The sequence below is a fragment of the Onychomys torridus genome, chromosome X, assembly GCF_903995425.1.
Source record: "Onychomys torridus chromosome X, mOncTor1.1, whole genome shotgun sequence".
NCBI classification, from domain to species: Eukaryota; Metazoa; Chordata; class Mammalia; order Rodentia; family Cricetidae; genus Onychomys; species Onychomys torridus.
Window position 1 is genome coordinate 51087654 of NC_050466.1, and position 17361 is coordinate 51105014.

The 17361-nt window shown below is 43.2% G+C and overlaps 1 protein-coding gene across 1 annotated transcript; it reads left to right on the forward strand.

Annotated features, from left to right (window-relative positions):
* Nucleotides 1–937: 937 nt before the first annotated feature.
* LOC118574555 (PWWP domain-containing DNA repair factor 3A-like) lies at nt 938–3148 on the forward strand. Its single transcript, XM_036175519.1, has one exon. The coding sequence runs from the start codon at nt 1115–1117 to the stop codon at nt 3146–3148; it is 2034 nt and encodes a 677-aa protein (XP_036031412.1). The 5' UTR covers nt 938–1114.
* The last annotated feature ends 14213 nt before the right edge of the window (nt 3149–17361 follow it).

The following is a 17361-nucleotide window of genomic DNA, read 5'->3' on the forward strand; positions in this document are numbered from 1 at the left end:
TCTGGACTTAGGGATGGGCAAGTGACCATCCAAGGTCATCAAGCTAACTGCTTTGATTTCCTGTCTGTCTAAGACTTTGTGGATTAACGTTAGGGCACAGAGGTTGTGGGCAGGAGAGTTCTGTGGCCTGGGGTCTGTTGGTAGAACAGTGCCTATCACCAGCAGATATGGGTGTTCAGGGTCTACAGACTTGAGGTTGCAGCAGGAGGGTGGGCAATTCCAACAGAGACACTTACCCTGTTGCTCTCCATCTGACACTACAGAGTCTGCCAATTAGTAAGCATTTCTCCACAACGAAGTGCTTTCTATTGGGGGCTCTCCTTTGTGCCACGTGGACACTTGATCCCATTGCGAGGTCCAAGACGGAGTTGGGAACAAGAGATCGGAACCAAACTATGGGGAGGGGGTGCTGGGGGAGGGGTGAGGGACGCCAGAAGCTATGACAGTGATCTCAACCATCCTTACTTGCCATGTTATGCAAATCACCGTGAAGATTTCCCTACTCCCTTGCTCCTCAACCTGGTATCGCACTGGTGTGGAAGGCACGGGTGCACTAGGTGTCCACAAGCTTCCTGGGGTGGGGCAGAGTGGGATTAGCTCCCTAGGAAAGAGAACAATGAGGCTCCCTCCACCCCCAAGGAATCCCAGGGAGCCTCCAAGGTACTGGATAGGCAAGAAAATACACAAGCCATGTAAAGAAACTCACCTCTCCGGGAGGAAGTTCACCACCTCAGCCCCAGGTGGGGAACCGTGTGTTACACATCTGCTCTGGATCCTTCCATATCTTCTCCCGGATGCACCCTCAGCTCTGTGGAACAGACTTTGTGCACTCCCTTGCTTTCTCTCTCCTCGCCTCATTGAGCGGTTGCTTCTGTGTCCAGTAAAGGCTAATTCTTTCCTAACGCAGCTCTGCTTCCCTCTCCCACACTACAGGATACGCCCACATCCCTCTGAGCGAGGACGTCAGTTCAAGCTTGTCTACCAGATTCTGGAGGGAGGATAGCACCACAGGCAGGGGAGCCAGGCCAGGGACGACCAGCAGTCACAGTGCCCACCACAATCAAGGGAGTCAGTCACCCTGTCCCGATCAGCACAGCCCCAGAGTCCCATCACCATGGACTCTGCAGAGTATGTGCTCTGTGGCTGGAAGGGCCAGTTGTGGCCTGCAAGGGTGTTGTCCAGACCCGGGACCTCAGCCCATAGTAAGAGGAGAGGGGCATCTTTCCTGGAGGTCCAAATTCTGCCTGTGGGTGAGAAGACGAGAGTAAGGAGCACAGAGGCGAGGCCCCTAACCAAGTCTGAAACCGTAACCATCGCTTCCTTGGCAGGAAAGGAGTCACAGGGCAAAAGCTCGCCAAGGCAGACCAGGGCATACAGAAAAGCCCTCAAGGTGGCACTGGATGTTCTGGGTGAGGGAACCTGCTTGTATCAAGAAGGAAGGGCAGGTGGCCGAAGAACCAGCACAGCGGCGCCAAAGGTTCCAAAAGAGCAGGCCAGCTCCAGCCCACGCCAGCGCCTGCACCTCCGAGGGCGCAACCAGAAAGGCCAAGGGCTCTCCCACAGGAGTCCTGGGAAGCGGGGCCGCCCGGGACCTGTGTTGATGGGCTCACCGAATATGCCTGCAGTGCAAGGGGGGAAAGCCCGGGCACACAGTGCTGTTGGGCACGCTCACTTTGAAATGCAAGGAAACATGCTAAGACGCACCAGAGTGTGGCCAGGTTCCTGCAAGACACCAGCAGGAAATGCTGGTGATAATCTCGGCAAGAGAAAGCTGAGCACATCCAAGCTCAGGTCTTTGAGTGCCCCGGCCTCCAAGGAGGGTGCCCGGGATAAAAATGAGCAGCAGCAGGCTGCCTCTGGGCCACCGAGGTGCGGCGGCCTGGAGATCCGGGCTATTGGAGCCCAAAGGAAGACCACCCTCTCAGAGAACAAGGAGGACCCCGGCCGGGGAACCCCGAAGCCGGACACAAAGGGAGCATCGGCAGCCTGCATGCCTCCAATCCCGAGGCTACGAAGATCTCTCCGCATTGCTGGCCGGAAGAGGAAGATCCATGTGCTGTGTGCACAATGCGGGCTCCCAGAATTGGAAACTAAGGTGCGCTCAAAGGTAACTAACACCAGGGGCAAGAGGAGAGCGGCTGGAGTTCAAGGAGCCCGCCAAGCCACCAACGTGGCTTCTGCTCAGGAGCCGAGTACCATCGAACGAGGGATGCTGGTCTGGTTCAAATTTCAGGACCTTCCTTTCTGGCCGGCGGTGGTCAAGAGTGTCAGCAAAAACGACAAGATGGCAAGGGTGCTGTTGATCGAGGGCAACATGCAGTTTGAGCACAGGGGTGTCAGAGTCCCTCTCCGCAAGCTGAAGCACCTGGACTGTGGAGCAAAATTATCGCTCCTGAGGAGAGCCAGCAGAGTGTACAGCCAGGGCATCAACTGGTGCCTCTCGGTGATTGACCACTACAGAGAGGACCTGGCCTGCGGCTCCTTCCTGGGCTCCTTTATGGACTACTACACCTCCCAAGCCAGTTATCCGCTAAGGAGAGCCATCCAAGAGGGCGACCTGCACATTGATTTCCCCAAGGTGAGCTATGCCGACTTGGAAGATTGGGAGGAGGAGACAGGCCTGGGTGGGAAGGGGCCCTGCAAGAAACTCCTGCCTGACCGCATGAGGGCCGCTTGGGACAGAGCCAACCAGAAGCTAGTAGACTTCATCGTGAAGAGAAAGGGGGCCGACCAGCATCTGCTGGACATTGTGAAGGGCAGGAAACCGTCCAGGTGGCTGGACGACCTTTGGAAATCAAAGAGGGAAGTCTTCTGCATTGAGACCTACCTGGAGGATGAGGACCAGTTGCATCTTGTGGCCAGACATTTGCAAGAAATATCCAAGGAAGCAGACGAGGCCCTGCTCTCACTGGCAAGAGGAGACAAAGTCCGGTTTACCATGGAGGTTCTTCTTCCAGAAGCAATCATCTGCTCCATCGCTGCCCTGGATGAGCTCAGCTACAAGGAGGCAGAAGAGAAGTACCTGCGTGGCCCACCTGTGCACTACCGTGAAAAAGAGCTCTTTGACAAGACCATCCTAAAGGCTGCCCGGAAGAGGTCAGCAGCCAGGGTTCGGGCTGCCAGGGACCCCTCTGCACCCACTCCTTAGAAGGGAGCTTCCTCCTTTCAGCCATCACCCCTGCAGCTCCACCTCCCAAAGAGGACCATCTGGGAGACTCTGGGGCTTGCCATGGCCACTGTGAGAGCTCCTCACTGCATACATGCCCCCCCTCCCCCCCGAAATAAATGTTCATGTCCGTGTTTGACGGTGCAGATGTCCACATCGGCTCGACAATTCCTGTTAGCTTCAGGCCAGGCCTAGCCCTCTTTAGCCTGTGCCCAAGCGTGGAGAAGTCCCGTGAGATTGCCTCTCTGGAACGTCACCAGCCATGGGTGGAGCATTAGCTAGTTATGCACAGCCTTGCACTCTCTGCATGGACTCCACGCACCCAGACAGCACACCAGGTCCCTGATGACACTGTGTCTCTCTCTGTCCTCTCTAGGGTGCTATGGATGGGGCCGGATTCCACTGTTTTCTCCATTACCTCGTTCTTGCTCACTCACGTTGAAGGAGAGGAACAGATGTGTGCTTTGAGGCTGTGCTTTAAAGCCAAAGAAGGAGTTGGAAATATTGTGACCTTGGAGATAGCCTGATTTCAAAGAACTTACACACACTCTCTCTGTGTCTCTGTCTGTCTGTCTGTCTGTCTGTCTGTCTGTCTCTCCTCTCTCTCTCTCTCTCTCTCTCTCTCTCTCTCTCTCTCTCTCTCTCTGTGTGTGTGTGTGTGTGTGTGTGTGTGTGTGTGTGTGTGTGATAGGTCAGAATCTGGTGTCTTCTTTAGTTATTCCCTCTCTAGTTTCTGAAACAGGATCTCTGGATCTGTTGCCTGCTCACGGATTGTGCTAGAATGACTGGCCAGGCAGGTATTTTTGATCCTCCTTTCTCTCTCTCCCTGGTGCTGAGATTAAACGTACCTGTCCATATACCTTTTTTTTTTTTTTTACATGAGTACTGGGTAATGAACTCAGGGTGTCACCTCATGCAGGAAGCACTTTACATTCTCAGCCATCCTCTGCTCCCCAGAGACTTCATACTCTTAATGATAAAGATTTGGCAACCTAGTGGGCTGACTCTCTGCAGCAAACATCAGTATCCCAGCTTTTCTCACATTTCAGAGATCAGAGACTTGTGCTGCTTGCAGGAAAGGGAGGGAACTAACATTCCTTGGAGTCACTGACACCTGGGGTAAACATGGATGAGAGACAGCCCTGCCATATCTCCCAGAAGCTCCTGTTTTCCCCATCTTGAATCACAGTCCATGACATGTTTTGGTGACAGGGAACTGAATTGGTGCCTAAGTGGACTCTCAAGTACAACCTTATAGGTGCCTGAGTCCACTCTCCTATTGTTCTTGCCTGAATGTCTGTGATATATCCATACGTTCTGTAGCCTGTGTCTCTGTATTCACAATACCTCTTCCATTCTTCTTGAACATTAGTACTTGATGCTAATTACCTGCTTTCCTTTCTTCACACAGTGGGCTCTTACTCAGGTAAAAAAAAAAAAAAAAAAAAAAAAAAAAAAAAAAACAGACATTTTGTATGGGCTTGTATTCTCAATAGTGGAACTGCAGAGACAAGAACACTCAGGCTTCCTGACCAACCAGCACAGCTGATTCTGCAAGCGCTTTTTTCTGTGAAGAGACCCTGTCTAAAGAATCTAACGTGGAGAATAAATGAGGAAGATACATGGTGTCAACTTCTGGTTTCCTCATTCAGGTGCTCACAAAAAGGAACATGTAAACACACCAAAACAAATCAATAATGATCAGAAGATTTTAAAATAGAACCTATTTTTCCCTGTGTTATGAGCTGTCTCTCTTTAAAAGCCATCAACACAGTGTAACTCAATCCTTCTTACTTTAAAAAGTAAAAAAAAAAAAAAAAGTCCCTGACACCCCCCTTCTTCCTGCTTTTGACTCCACCTAGAGGAGGAATTAATAATTCCAATCTGTTAATGGCTTTTCCAAGAGATGATCAAGTCTAAGACCATTGTGTTCCACCCAATGCATACCCAAGAACCATGGCAGTGAAGTACTCAGGATATATATATATATTCTTATCTCCATATTCAGTCTCTCCTATGACCTTAACTGCCCCTGCCCCTGTGCATTATGTTCTGACAACAAAGCACTCTCTCCACCTACTGTTCATATGGGTCTATGTGCCTGAGCAGCACTATTTTCCCTGCCTACAGCATCCTCTTCCTGAGGTAGAAGCCAATTCTTTTTTATACCTTGCAAGTTAACTTGGTTCCATTTTTGCTACTCACTTTGAGCATCATCTGTGGGACAAAACGTAATTGTCCTCAATGCTGTAGTAATCTGCTCACCTTCCTGCTGTCTCTTGTCCCTTATTTCTTCTACCACTACTTTTGTCATTGCTTCTTGAGACACTGAAGTCCTCATAATGCCCTATCTAATGACCTAACTTTACACACCTTATTTTTCTCAATTCCTGAAGATTTTTCCAGTTCTGTAATCTCTGTCACCTACTGTCTTGGTCACATTTTTACTTCTTATTACCAACAACTGACGCTAAGGATCTTGTTCTCTGATCACCCCTTCTCTCCTTTCTATACACACGTGATCTCCCAATAATTTCTCAGTCCTACCAAATCACCACCAGTCCTTTTTTCTCTGTCCTGGCACCACTGTGATCACTCCTTACACCATGTGTGGCCAGATTCCAACAAAACCATGTGACTAGTTCTCCCTTAGATATATTACTACTCATGTCAAGGCACTCACTCCTTGGAACTGGCCATCAGTTCCTACTCCCTTATTCTGGTCCATTTACCCCTTCACGGTCTCCTCCCTGCAAACTTTCCACACTCTTTCCTTCTCCTCATCTCAGCTGATAATTCCAGTGTGTGCTACTATTATCCATCTCCAGAAAGTAGAAGTCTCTTTTGACTCCCATCTCCTACTCATCACTCACTGTGTCTCCCTTGAACACAAAGGTTTCTCAGAAGAAAAATTTTAAACCTATTGTATTAATTCCTTTCATACCTACCACTTTGTTGGCCCTTCACCCAAATCATCAATGACACTTCTCTCATTAAATTTAATATTATTTCACAGGTCTCAGCTCTCAAACTCTTCAGCTAACAGTCAATGCAACCAATCATTCTTGCTTTTCTCAAACTGCCTTCACCTGGATTGAGGGACAATCCCTCCTCTTGATTTTCTGTCTATCTCAAACTGCCCCTTTTCATGCTCCTAACCTTGAAACCTGAACTTAATCTGCCTTCTGTTCCCAGCTATGTCCAGACCCAGTGGTGCAGATCCTGGAACCTAAACATTTATAAAAAAACTTTATGGGAAAGCAAAATCTTAATTTATTGAAATACAATCCCTTTTGCCTTTCCAATGGACTCTCAAGTTTGAGAACAGCTGTGCTAGACCATCTCAGTCAATCTCTTGGCTTTAGACACAATCATTTGAAATTGCACTTGGCTGCCAGCAACAGCAAACTCATGATTAAACCGTCTTTAACTACTCCACATAAAAATCCCCCCAACTCTTCTATGCCTAATCATAATATCCAATTCTGTTCTTGTCAGGGCATTTAATACCACTGAAGTTGGAGCTGCTATAAATTTCCTTGTTTGTTTAATTATGGTCCATTCTTCATTAGAGCAGAGGCATTTACACCTTAATCTCCATGCCGGAGACCTAGAAAGAACATAGTCAATAAGCACTGCTTGGTAGAATGTCTGAGTTAATTGTGTGCACAATACTTACATCTCCATTGTCTTTTTTTTTTTTTTTTTTTTTTTTTTTTGGTTTTTTGAGACAGGGTTTCTCTGTGTAGCTTTGCGCCTTTCCTTGAACTCACTTTGTAGACCAGGCTGGCCTCGAAGTCACAGAGATCCACCTGCCTCTGCCTCCCAAGTGCTGGGATTAAAGGCGTGGGCCACCACCGCCTGGCTCCATTGTCTTTTAAAAGTCACAAATCTCTCTTGGCTAAGGGTAGATGAATTAAAAAAGGCGGGGGGGGGGGGGACTGTCTCTTCCCTATGGCAATTAAAACTTTTTTTTTAATCATTCATTTTATTCACAGTAGCTCTAAATGCCAGGAACATTCTGACATCAATCATCAAATGGTTTTAACTTATCTCCTACATGGTGCTGCTGCCCTGACTCTCTTTAGCCTGCTCTCACTGATTCTCTAAATCACAATCCTAAATGATGCCACCTGGGAAGCCCTATAGTGATACTTTATTTGTACTGAAATGCGATTTTATTTGTATGTTAATAAAGTTGCCTTGAGGTCAGAGCAAGCAGTGGTGGCACATGCTTTTAATCCCAGCACTCAGGAGGCAGAGGCAGACAGATCTCTGTGAGTTTGAGGCCAGCCTGGGCTACCAAGTGAGTTCCAGGAAAGGCGCAAAGCTACACAGAGAAACCCTATCTCGAACCCCCCCCCCCCAAAAAAGAAAAAGACAATTACTAGTTTTAAATACTTTACATTGGATTGGATTGTTTTATATTGTATACAAATTATTATTATTATTGAGATTGAGATTGTTAGAATATACCATACACATATTTCTAATCTTGCTAGAGATATTGTATTTATACCATTCATTTAACAATATAGTGCAATTTTCTAATCCTTGAATGTTAGTATTACCAACTTCTAGGATATATAGAAATGAAAGTTAGTGGTTAGACATTACAATCAGACTTGTAGTCATATTAGGTGTGTTTTCAAGATCAAACAGATATATTTTGGATAGACAGGTCATCTTCAAACCCTTCAGAGATCTACAGAACATGGCATTTAAAATGTTTTAATAACTTGGAATTTTTCTTTTTTGCTATGAGTATGAGACATGTCGGCTCCCGGCAGTACCAATCTACTTCAGAGAAAATATGGGCATTGTAGAAACTGCATATGGAGTTAACTTTCATTGTGGCAAAAGTTAGCCACTGGACAACAAAGTATCCTCGAATCAACTGTTGACAAACAGGACAGACAGGACATGAAACAAAGGACTACCGATTCTTGCCAAAAGAAGTGTGGTTGTGGCTTTAACAAAAGGCATCTTCTGAAGCCAGGACAATATGGCACCATCCCTGAAGTGAGTGACCTTTGCAATCTGTAAAAGGTACCGTGCGCTTTTCTTCGAAGGCAGCTGAACAGGGAGTGGGCCAATGGCTTCTGATGTGCAATGGAACAGCAGATGAAACAGTTATTCTTGAAGAATAACTAAGCTCACCCCTCTCAATAGTAGACTGGTATTTAATAGAGGGATATGGAGAAGAATGGGATACTGAGATGAAGCCACATATACACAGCCAAGAAAAATGGACAGCTGAATTGTAAAAAACATCAATAATTTCCAGAATTTACAATCCTGAATCATGATATGACACTAATGGAATTCAGGTGTTTCTGGTACATGGACTGCTCTCACCAAATGTGAGGTCAAACTGTTGACCTTGTATACATCCTAGTTCACAAATGAGTCTGTCAGATATGCTGAGCCTATAGGCTGAAGATGATGCCCCAACACTGTGGAGAAACCTCAGGTGACTGTCCAGGCAGCTGGCTGTATCTGTCAACTCACATTTTTTTTTTTTTGGAAGCTGCTTGCATGCACTTCCTGTTTTTATTTTTTATTAGGTAGTATTATTTCCTTCTTGGGTCTCTGAGGGAGTTGAAGATCAGTTAGTTATAGTTATAATTACCTTTGTTAAGGATTTCAGAAAAACTCACTAAGAGCTGTAAGTGTATAAATTTGAAAGACATTATAAGACAGTTCCGTTAGCAATATAAGTTAGGATAGAAAGTGAATCAGGTACATTTTGGACTTACCAAAATAGGATAGATAATGGAATTATTTTCTCTGAATTTTTCAAATGCAAATGGACTAGACATTGTTTAGGTATTTATTGTTTGTATATATTATGTATATAGTTATTGTACTTTTGTATATAGTTTTTCTTATATTAGTCATAACTTTTTCCTTTTTTTATTTTTATTAAAATAGAAGAGGGGAAATATAGTGATATTTTATTTGTATTGAAATGTGACTATATTTGTATGTTAATAAATTTACCTTGAGGTCAGAGCAAGCCAGAGCAGAAGCTGGGCGGTGGTGGTGCATACCTTTAATCCCAGCACTTGGGAGGCAGAGCTAGGTAGATCTCTGTGTGTTCAAGGACACAGCCAGCATGGCAGACACACACCTTTAATCTCAATACCAACCATAGAAGACCTGGAGGTATGTACAAACAGGCAGTGATGAGGAGGTCATGTGGCTGGGTTTACAACCAATGAGAAAACAGAACAGAAAGTCTATAAAAAAGATAGGACAGACAGAAGTAAGTCTCTTGCAGAGAGGAAGGACAGCTGAAGCAGTGAAGGGTAAGGTTTTCTGCTCTTGCTCTGACCTCGTGATTTTTAACTCTGCAATTGGTTCTGTGTTTCTTATTTAACAAGATGGTTACATCTACAAAGCCCCATTTACCAGGAACTCTATGGAAGCATGTGCAGTTTTCAGGTCAGTTTGACCAAGTTCAAGTGAGTCTTGCCATCAAGGAAATTGTCCCACATCTGCTATGAAGTGACCAGCCTTCACATCTTGGCAGCACTCAGCCAGTGAGCTATTTTTTGGGAGAAGTACAGTCATGATAACTTCAAGGTAGTGGTGCTGCCAGAGCCATGTGTTACACTCGTGGCAAATGATGCTAACTCTTCTTATTCTTTATAACTGCCAACAGCTATCTCACAAGTTGGGAGACTGTGTTTTATTGTAGATGCATCTACTTAGTTACTTTGATCTGCGGTTTGCCTCTTTGTATCTTTACTTCTTTTACTATGTATCAGTAAGTACTTGTTATACATTTCATATATTTGGAATAAAGTCAAAGGGTCAGTGTAAGTTAAACTCGATGCTGTATGTAAATAATCCACAAGAGCACAGAAAACACACACACACACACACACACACACACACACACACACACACACACACACTGTAGCTTGGGGAGGGTAAAGGAAATGAACTAATGGCACCTAGCTTCAGCACCTTTCTCCAGAGGCTTCCCACTAGACAGAGGGTAAAAGTGTGGCACAAAAAGGAGACAATGAAATGTACTAGAGCTTGGAAACCCAGTAAGGCTTATGTATTTTAAAAAAATGAAACCAGAGCCTCTTTGGGAAATTAAATCCCATTTAGTGTAGATTAGAGCAGGTTGGTGGCCTGCAGGCTGAAGAAGGTGAGGATGTGGCCTGGGTAGGGCAGCTTGTTGTCCTTCACTTAACTGGAGACAAGAATGGTACTCTGACATAGTAAAGCAAATAATAAGATAAGATAGGTAGTATAGGAGATATTCTGACAGCCAGCTGCTGTGGGATGGTCTTTCTATATACTGTGAATATGTATTGCTACCATTGGTTAATAAAGAAGCTGCCTTGGCCTATGGCAAAACAGGTTATAGCCAGGCAGGAAATCCAAGCAAGGATACAGAGAGAAGAAAGGTGGAGTCGAGGACATGCTGTGAGCCACCAGGGTAGCAAGATGTAATAGAACACAGGTAAGCCATGAGAAATGTGGCAATATATAGATTAATAGAAATTGGTTAATTTAAGATGTAATAGCTAACTACCAAGAAGTCTAAGCCATAGACCAAACAGTTTGTAATTAATATTAAGCCTCTGAGTGATTATTTTATAAAAATGGCTGCTGCCCAGGCAGGACCAGGTGAGACCAAGAAACTTCAGTCTACAACCAGCAGTTTCCAGCAAAGTGGTGGCACCAAAACTAAACCCACACCACTGAGAACCAGGGTCTGCCTTGAAAAGGGAAGATATATTCATCCTTTCACAGGGATGACTAGGGGCAGCAGAACTTATGCAGGGACTAAAGTAAAGTAATTTTTGAAGCCTAAAGAATCAGTCCTTAGGCACCACAAATCTGTTTTCTAATGAAATTAGATTAGAAAATCTGATTTCTATGTGATAATCTTCAATAACAAGCCTGGGAGCAGGTGAGGGGAAGAACCCAAGAATCATGGGGAATAGAAGATAGTCCTGGAGATCTCAGAGCCTCAGACACAAGAGAATCATCAGCTAAGAACATCCCACACTCGAAGTAACCTTGGGCCTTGTCAACACCCAGAAGATGGAGACTGGGAAGAACTTAGCTCAATGGATTCTCAAATTTTTCTTTCAGAAGGAATGAGAGATATTCCACTGAGGAGAAATACAAGGGGTAGAATAAATATGCAGAGAGATGAGAACGGTGACAAAGAAATAAGAACAGCCCCATGGAAGAAAAGGGACAACCACTTGGGGGAACACAAAGCAAGCTATCAGTATGGCAGAGTTCTCAAAGTCAACAGAAGAGGGTGCTCCACATACATGAATAGAGACAATCAGCCTGTGTTATGCTCCAAGAGCAGAAAAAAATTTCATTTCACATGAAAATGAACTAACAGAAGACAATCAAAGCAAATCTCACGCAAAATACTAACAGAGAAAGGGAATAAGAGCAGAATAATACCCTCCTAGGCTCCTCATTTTAAACTGTGGTAAAGTCATTAAGAGAATAACCCAGGTTGTGGTGGTTATGGAACATACATAATCTGATACTCTGGAGGCTCAGTCAAAATAATCGAAAAATTCGGGCTGGTGGAAGAGATCATCAAGGGCTCCAAGCAGAAGGGATTCCTCATGATGGCTATGAAGTTCCTTTGAGCTTCTGGTGAGCACCTGAAGCAACACTACAATGACCTGAAAAACTGTCCTTTCTTCCTGGTTCTAGTGAAATACATGAATTTGGGGTCTATGGTAGCCATGGGAGGGGCTCAATGTGGTAAAAACAGGCTGAGTGATGCTGAGAGAGACCAGTTCAGCTGGTTCTAATCCAGGTACCATTTAAGAAGATTTCTACATTCAGGTTGGCAAGAATTCAGTGAAAAGTGTTGGGAAAGAGATCAGTGTATGATTTAAGCCTGAAGAACTGATTGTGCCCATGACAGGGACTATGAGTATGAGTAGAGGTGGATAAACCAGGTCCTTTCCTCCATTATTGATGGATTCCTGGACAGAGCTCTTCACTCCACTGGTCAGATGGAACATCTTTTCTAAAAACATATTCACAAATAAAACCTTTGGAAATGTTTGAAAAAGAATCACCTCTGAAGCATTAATCTTAGGAAGTAAAGGGGTGTTGACAGTAGCTGTACACTAATATATTAGTTACTTTGTGTTGAGCCAAAAGAAAAAAGAAACACTTTTGTGTTTAGTGGGCTGCAAAAAGGTGGAGGAAGAAAGCATATCTAGAACAGAGAATGGTAAGGACAAAGGAAGGAATAGTGAGGCAGTCTTGGCTGAAAGTAGACAGAAAAGGAAAAGGATATAAAACTAAATGATGTGTGTTATTCTTAGCTTTCAAGAGATTGAGCTACTGAGCTACTACAACCTGGCTAGTCTGTGTTCTTTGGGAGAAGAGAAAGAAAGGGAAAGAGTAGACACACAGAGAAAGTGGAGGAGAGAATAACAATTCCTAAAGAAAATAGAAGTAAAATTGTCTAGGGAAATAAGGTGGATGGTAAGAAAGGGCTAGATATGTTGCTCAGCAATAGAGCAGTTGCCTAGCATGTAAAAAGCTCTGGGTTAAATTATCAGTACCAAGGCAGGAAAATCCAAGACATGAAGGAACAACACAAATTGGAATTATAAAATCACAGAAATGGAGTAATTGATTTATAAAGTAATTATAGGTGAAATTTAAGAGTTTTTTATTTCAGAAAATAAGACTAAATTTAAAAGACCCACAAGTGATTAAACACAACATATAATGCCTCAAAAGAAACGGAATCTGGAGAGCTGGCTTAGTGGTAAAGAGCACATGTTATTTTTGCAGAGGACTCTGGTTTAATTCCCAGCACCCATGTGGCAGCTCACAAGCATCTGTAACTCTAGTTCTGAGGGATCCAACATCCTTTTCTGTCCTCCATAGGCACCAGGCATGCATACAGGTAAACACTTATGCACATTTTTTAATAAGATAGATGAAGAAACCAAGTGCATATTTAAAACAAAATGACAAAGAGAGGAAGAAGATTTGAGAGAAATGACCAAAAGGGTAGACAAAAAAAAATCTATGCTGCATATAATATACATCCCCAAAGATTAAAAGTAAAGCAAATGCAGAGGAAAAATGTTGTAGAATATTATTTCAAGGTGTGTTACTTTTGTTTATGCTCTGGAACGTTTGTTTAATGATACAGAGGTGTGTTTGATGAAATAAAATTCACATGCAGACAGGAGGCTGAGCCAGCAATTAGCTGACAGGAAGTGGTAGGGAGGAGCCAGGTGAAAAGGGGTTGATAAGGAGGGGTGAGGAGAAGCATGAGGGCTTTTTGGAGGACTAGAGGAAGGAGAGGAGGTGAGTGAGCTACTTGCTATTCATTCAGTCTCTCTGAAGAGCAGAATTCCATCTTAACCTTTGAATCTTGAGTTCTTTAGAGGGACAGAGGTTTAGTTAAGTTCTCTTCATAGCTTTGCAAGAGTTGTAGCTTGAGAGAACAGAATTCCCTTATTGTCTTCCATCCCCTCTGGCTCTTATCAATCTTCCTAGTTATTCATTCTTTCATGCATAATTATCTATTCTATTTTCCCTTCCTAGAGAGGTCTATCCCTTCCTTATCTCTCCTCTATACATAACCTCTGTGGTTATACAGAGTGTAGCTTTAGGCATATGCTGTGGGATAACCCTCTTATACACTGTAAAAATTTGTCACTTGAATTGGTTTAATAAAATGTTGACTGGCCAGTAGCCAGGCAGGAAGTATAGGTGGAGGTGACCAAACTAAGAGTGATGGGAAGGAGAAGCTAGAGAGAGGAGTTGCCAGCCAGACACAGCGGGAGCAGGAGATGAGTGTGCCATGCTAATTGAGTTACCACCATGTGGCAGAATGTAAACAAGGAACTTAAAATGTAAGAGCTAGTTAGTAATAAGCCTGAGCTATTGGCTGAGCATTTTTATAATTTATATTCAGCCTCTGAGTCAGTTATTTGGGATTGGGCAGTCAGGACATGGAAACATCCATTTACAGGTATATCTTTCTTAAAGGGGCATAGTTCAATCTATAGCATCCCCCAAATACCTACTGATTAAAATGACTGTATCAGTAACATAGTAACCAATTGATCACCTTCCACATTAGAGAATATATTCAATTCACAACCAGTACATTTCCCCTTTCCTAGGACTGTTGTTGAATGAGAAGAAGATTATCATGAACCTCCTTTCAGCACATTTACAGCCTTTGAGATCATTAACCTCCTTGAGCACAGAAAGAACACTATGGACCCTACATTGAAAGCAGGTACAAATTTACAGGCTCTCTAGCTCTATTTATAGGCCCCTACTTTAGTTCCACTCCAGAAATTTAGCTCTATGCCTCTCTTGTGACAAGACTTTCTCATTATTGTAAGTCCTGAGAAGGAAATCATGGGTAAATAACCAATGGGTTATTAATCTACTAAAATAATTTATTTTTATTTCAAAGTTTTAAAGGGCTAATGTAGATGTAACAGTCCTTCACTGCTGCTCTGTCTTTCCTCTCTGCAAGAGAGCTACTTCCTGTGTTTTTTCTTTTTTATAGACTTTCTGTTCTGCCTTCTCATTGGTTATAAACCCAGCCACATGACCTCCTCGTCACTGCCTGTCTGTACAGACCTCCAGGTCTTCTATGGTTGATATTGAGATTAAAGGCGTGTGTCGCCATACTGGCTGTGGTCTTGAACACACAGAGATCTACCTAGCTCTGCCTCCCAAGTGCTGGGATTAAAGGCATACACCACCACTACCGCCCAGCTTCTGCTATGGCTTGCTCTGACCCCAAGGCAACTTCATTAATATACAAATAAAATCACATTTCAGTACAAATAAAATATCACTATAGGATAGTTGTTTAGAGGAGGGAGTAAACAGAATGGTGATTTCTCAAAATGTTAAACAGAGACTATCTTATCCAGCATGTCCACTTCTAGGTAAAAACCTCCAACAAATTGAAAGGTGGGTCCTAAAGAAGTATGTGTACAGCCATGTCCTAGCAGCATCATTTGCAATAGACAAAGGAGGAAAACAACCCAAGTGATGAAGAAATGAACAACCCAGATACAGTCTATGCATACATTGGAAGATGAATCAGCCTTCAAAATAAATGGAATTTTGACACGAGCTGCAACAGGTATCCCTGAGGACATTGTGCTGCTCAAAAGAACTCACTCTCAAAGGACAATTGCTATGGAACATTAGTTCCATAAAATAGTGAAAATCAAAAGAACAAAAGGCTTTCAGGGGGTGGGACAGGGCCAAGGAGGAGCATTTGATGATGAGAAAGTTCTGAAGGTAGGTGGTGGTGATGGTTGCAAAGGAATGAGAATGTACTTAATGCTACTATGTGCTTAAAATACTCAGAATGGTCAGTCTTATGGTATGGTTATGTACCACAGTTAAAATTTTAAAAACACATTTCATAAGGACAAAAGATTTCAACCATGGGGATTTGAGGAATAGAAAGTGTAACACCTAGTTAAAATCATCTAGTGCCAACATTTCTGCTTTGCAGCTCCCTGAGAATCAAGGATGTAGATCTCCAGGGCCAGATAGATGACCAGGGCCTTGCAACTACCCTCTAAAAATAGAAAAAGTCAGAAAGTTAGAAAAAGCTCCATAACACAATTCAGTGACTGCTACTTTACATTAATGACCTCCTAGAAGTTACTTAAGGAAATTGGGGATTACTGAATGGCTTGTCTTTTAGTGTACCCAAAATGCTTAGCTGAGCAAAGTGACTTGGCCTGGCTGGGCCCAAGGCCCAAGGTGACATTTGGACTTGGAATGGAAGTCAATTGGTTTCCCTGGAAGCCCACCTTGTCTGCCCAACTCTGTTGACCATTATGAGTGTTCTCTTCTGGCCTCTGTGGGCACCAGGAGTATGCACAGTACACACACACACACACACACACACACACACACACACACACACACCCCACACACACACACACATGCAGTCAAAACACCTATAAACATAAAATAAAAATAAATAATATATTTTAAGCAGGAACATTGTTACTATTTCTTTCCCTAGCTATGGAGAAGTAGAAATATAAATTGAATTACTTCAGTCAGCTACAATATTGAATTCTAGTGTTTATCTAAATGAAAGCCTGTTTAATTTGAATAGAGACATGTTCATTCATTCACACAATAAGCAATTTTAAAGCAGCCTAAAATGTGCCAAGAACTAGGCTGGAAGCTGAGAATGTGCAATACCCCTAGTTATGACATGACACAAACTGTGGCCTTGGAGAATAAATTGAGGGAAGCCAGGGGACTATGGAGATCCAGCAAGGGTGGCTCCCATACTCACAGTGTACAGAATGTTTCCAGTGGGAGCTGTCTGAGTAGGAGTTCCCCGGGCCAGAAAATAGTAATATAGGAGAGGCATTTCCTGTGTTATTTCCAGACTTGTGCAAATGAATTCTTTTTGTTCATTTCAAAAATAAGGAAATGTCAAAATGCAATGAACATGGTCCTGTATCCTGCTACTTCCAGACCCGTGTGAAATTTCCACAGTTTTCTTTACATGCCATGGTAATCCATTATGCAAGTGGTCATGATAAAACTACTATCTCAGTAGTGACCATTCAGATGTTTCAGATCTTTTGTTATTGCAAACTACGCTACAATAAGGTTTCTTTTATGAATATGTAAGTGTATAGGTACTCTTATGGCATTTTCATACATACATGGTTTTGGTTGATTCTCCAACCTCCTGACATATTCCTCCTAGCCCAACTCCCTGATGTACCTTTCAGCTACCAGTATTATGAATCCATATACTTTCTTATACCATTCATTCTATTCCCTCACTTTTAAAGCCTCATTTCTTTTTCCTTACCTCACAAAGCTTTTGCTAATTTCCTGGGCTCTCCCCATACTTACTCTCATGTAAATACCCACATATAACAATTAGAAGTTAGGATTTGCATATAAGGGAGAACATGTGATGTTTATGTCTTTCTGGATCTGGGTTACTTAACTCAGGATAGTATTTTCCAGTATATTAATTTTCCTGCAAGTTTCATAATATCATTTTTTCTGGCTGAATAAAATTCCATTGTGTATATATAATGCATTTTCATTACTCATTCATCCATTGATAGATATCTAGGCTGTTTCCTGCCTAATATGAATAGAGAAGTGATGAAAACAGATGTGCAAGCATC

What these genes read in the sequence shown, in the direction of transcription:
- LOC118574555 (XM_036175519.1), top strand. Translation starts at nt 1,115, where the DNA reads ATGGACTCTGCAGAGTATGTGCTCTGTGGCTGGAAGGGCCAGTTGTGG.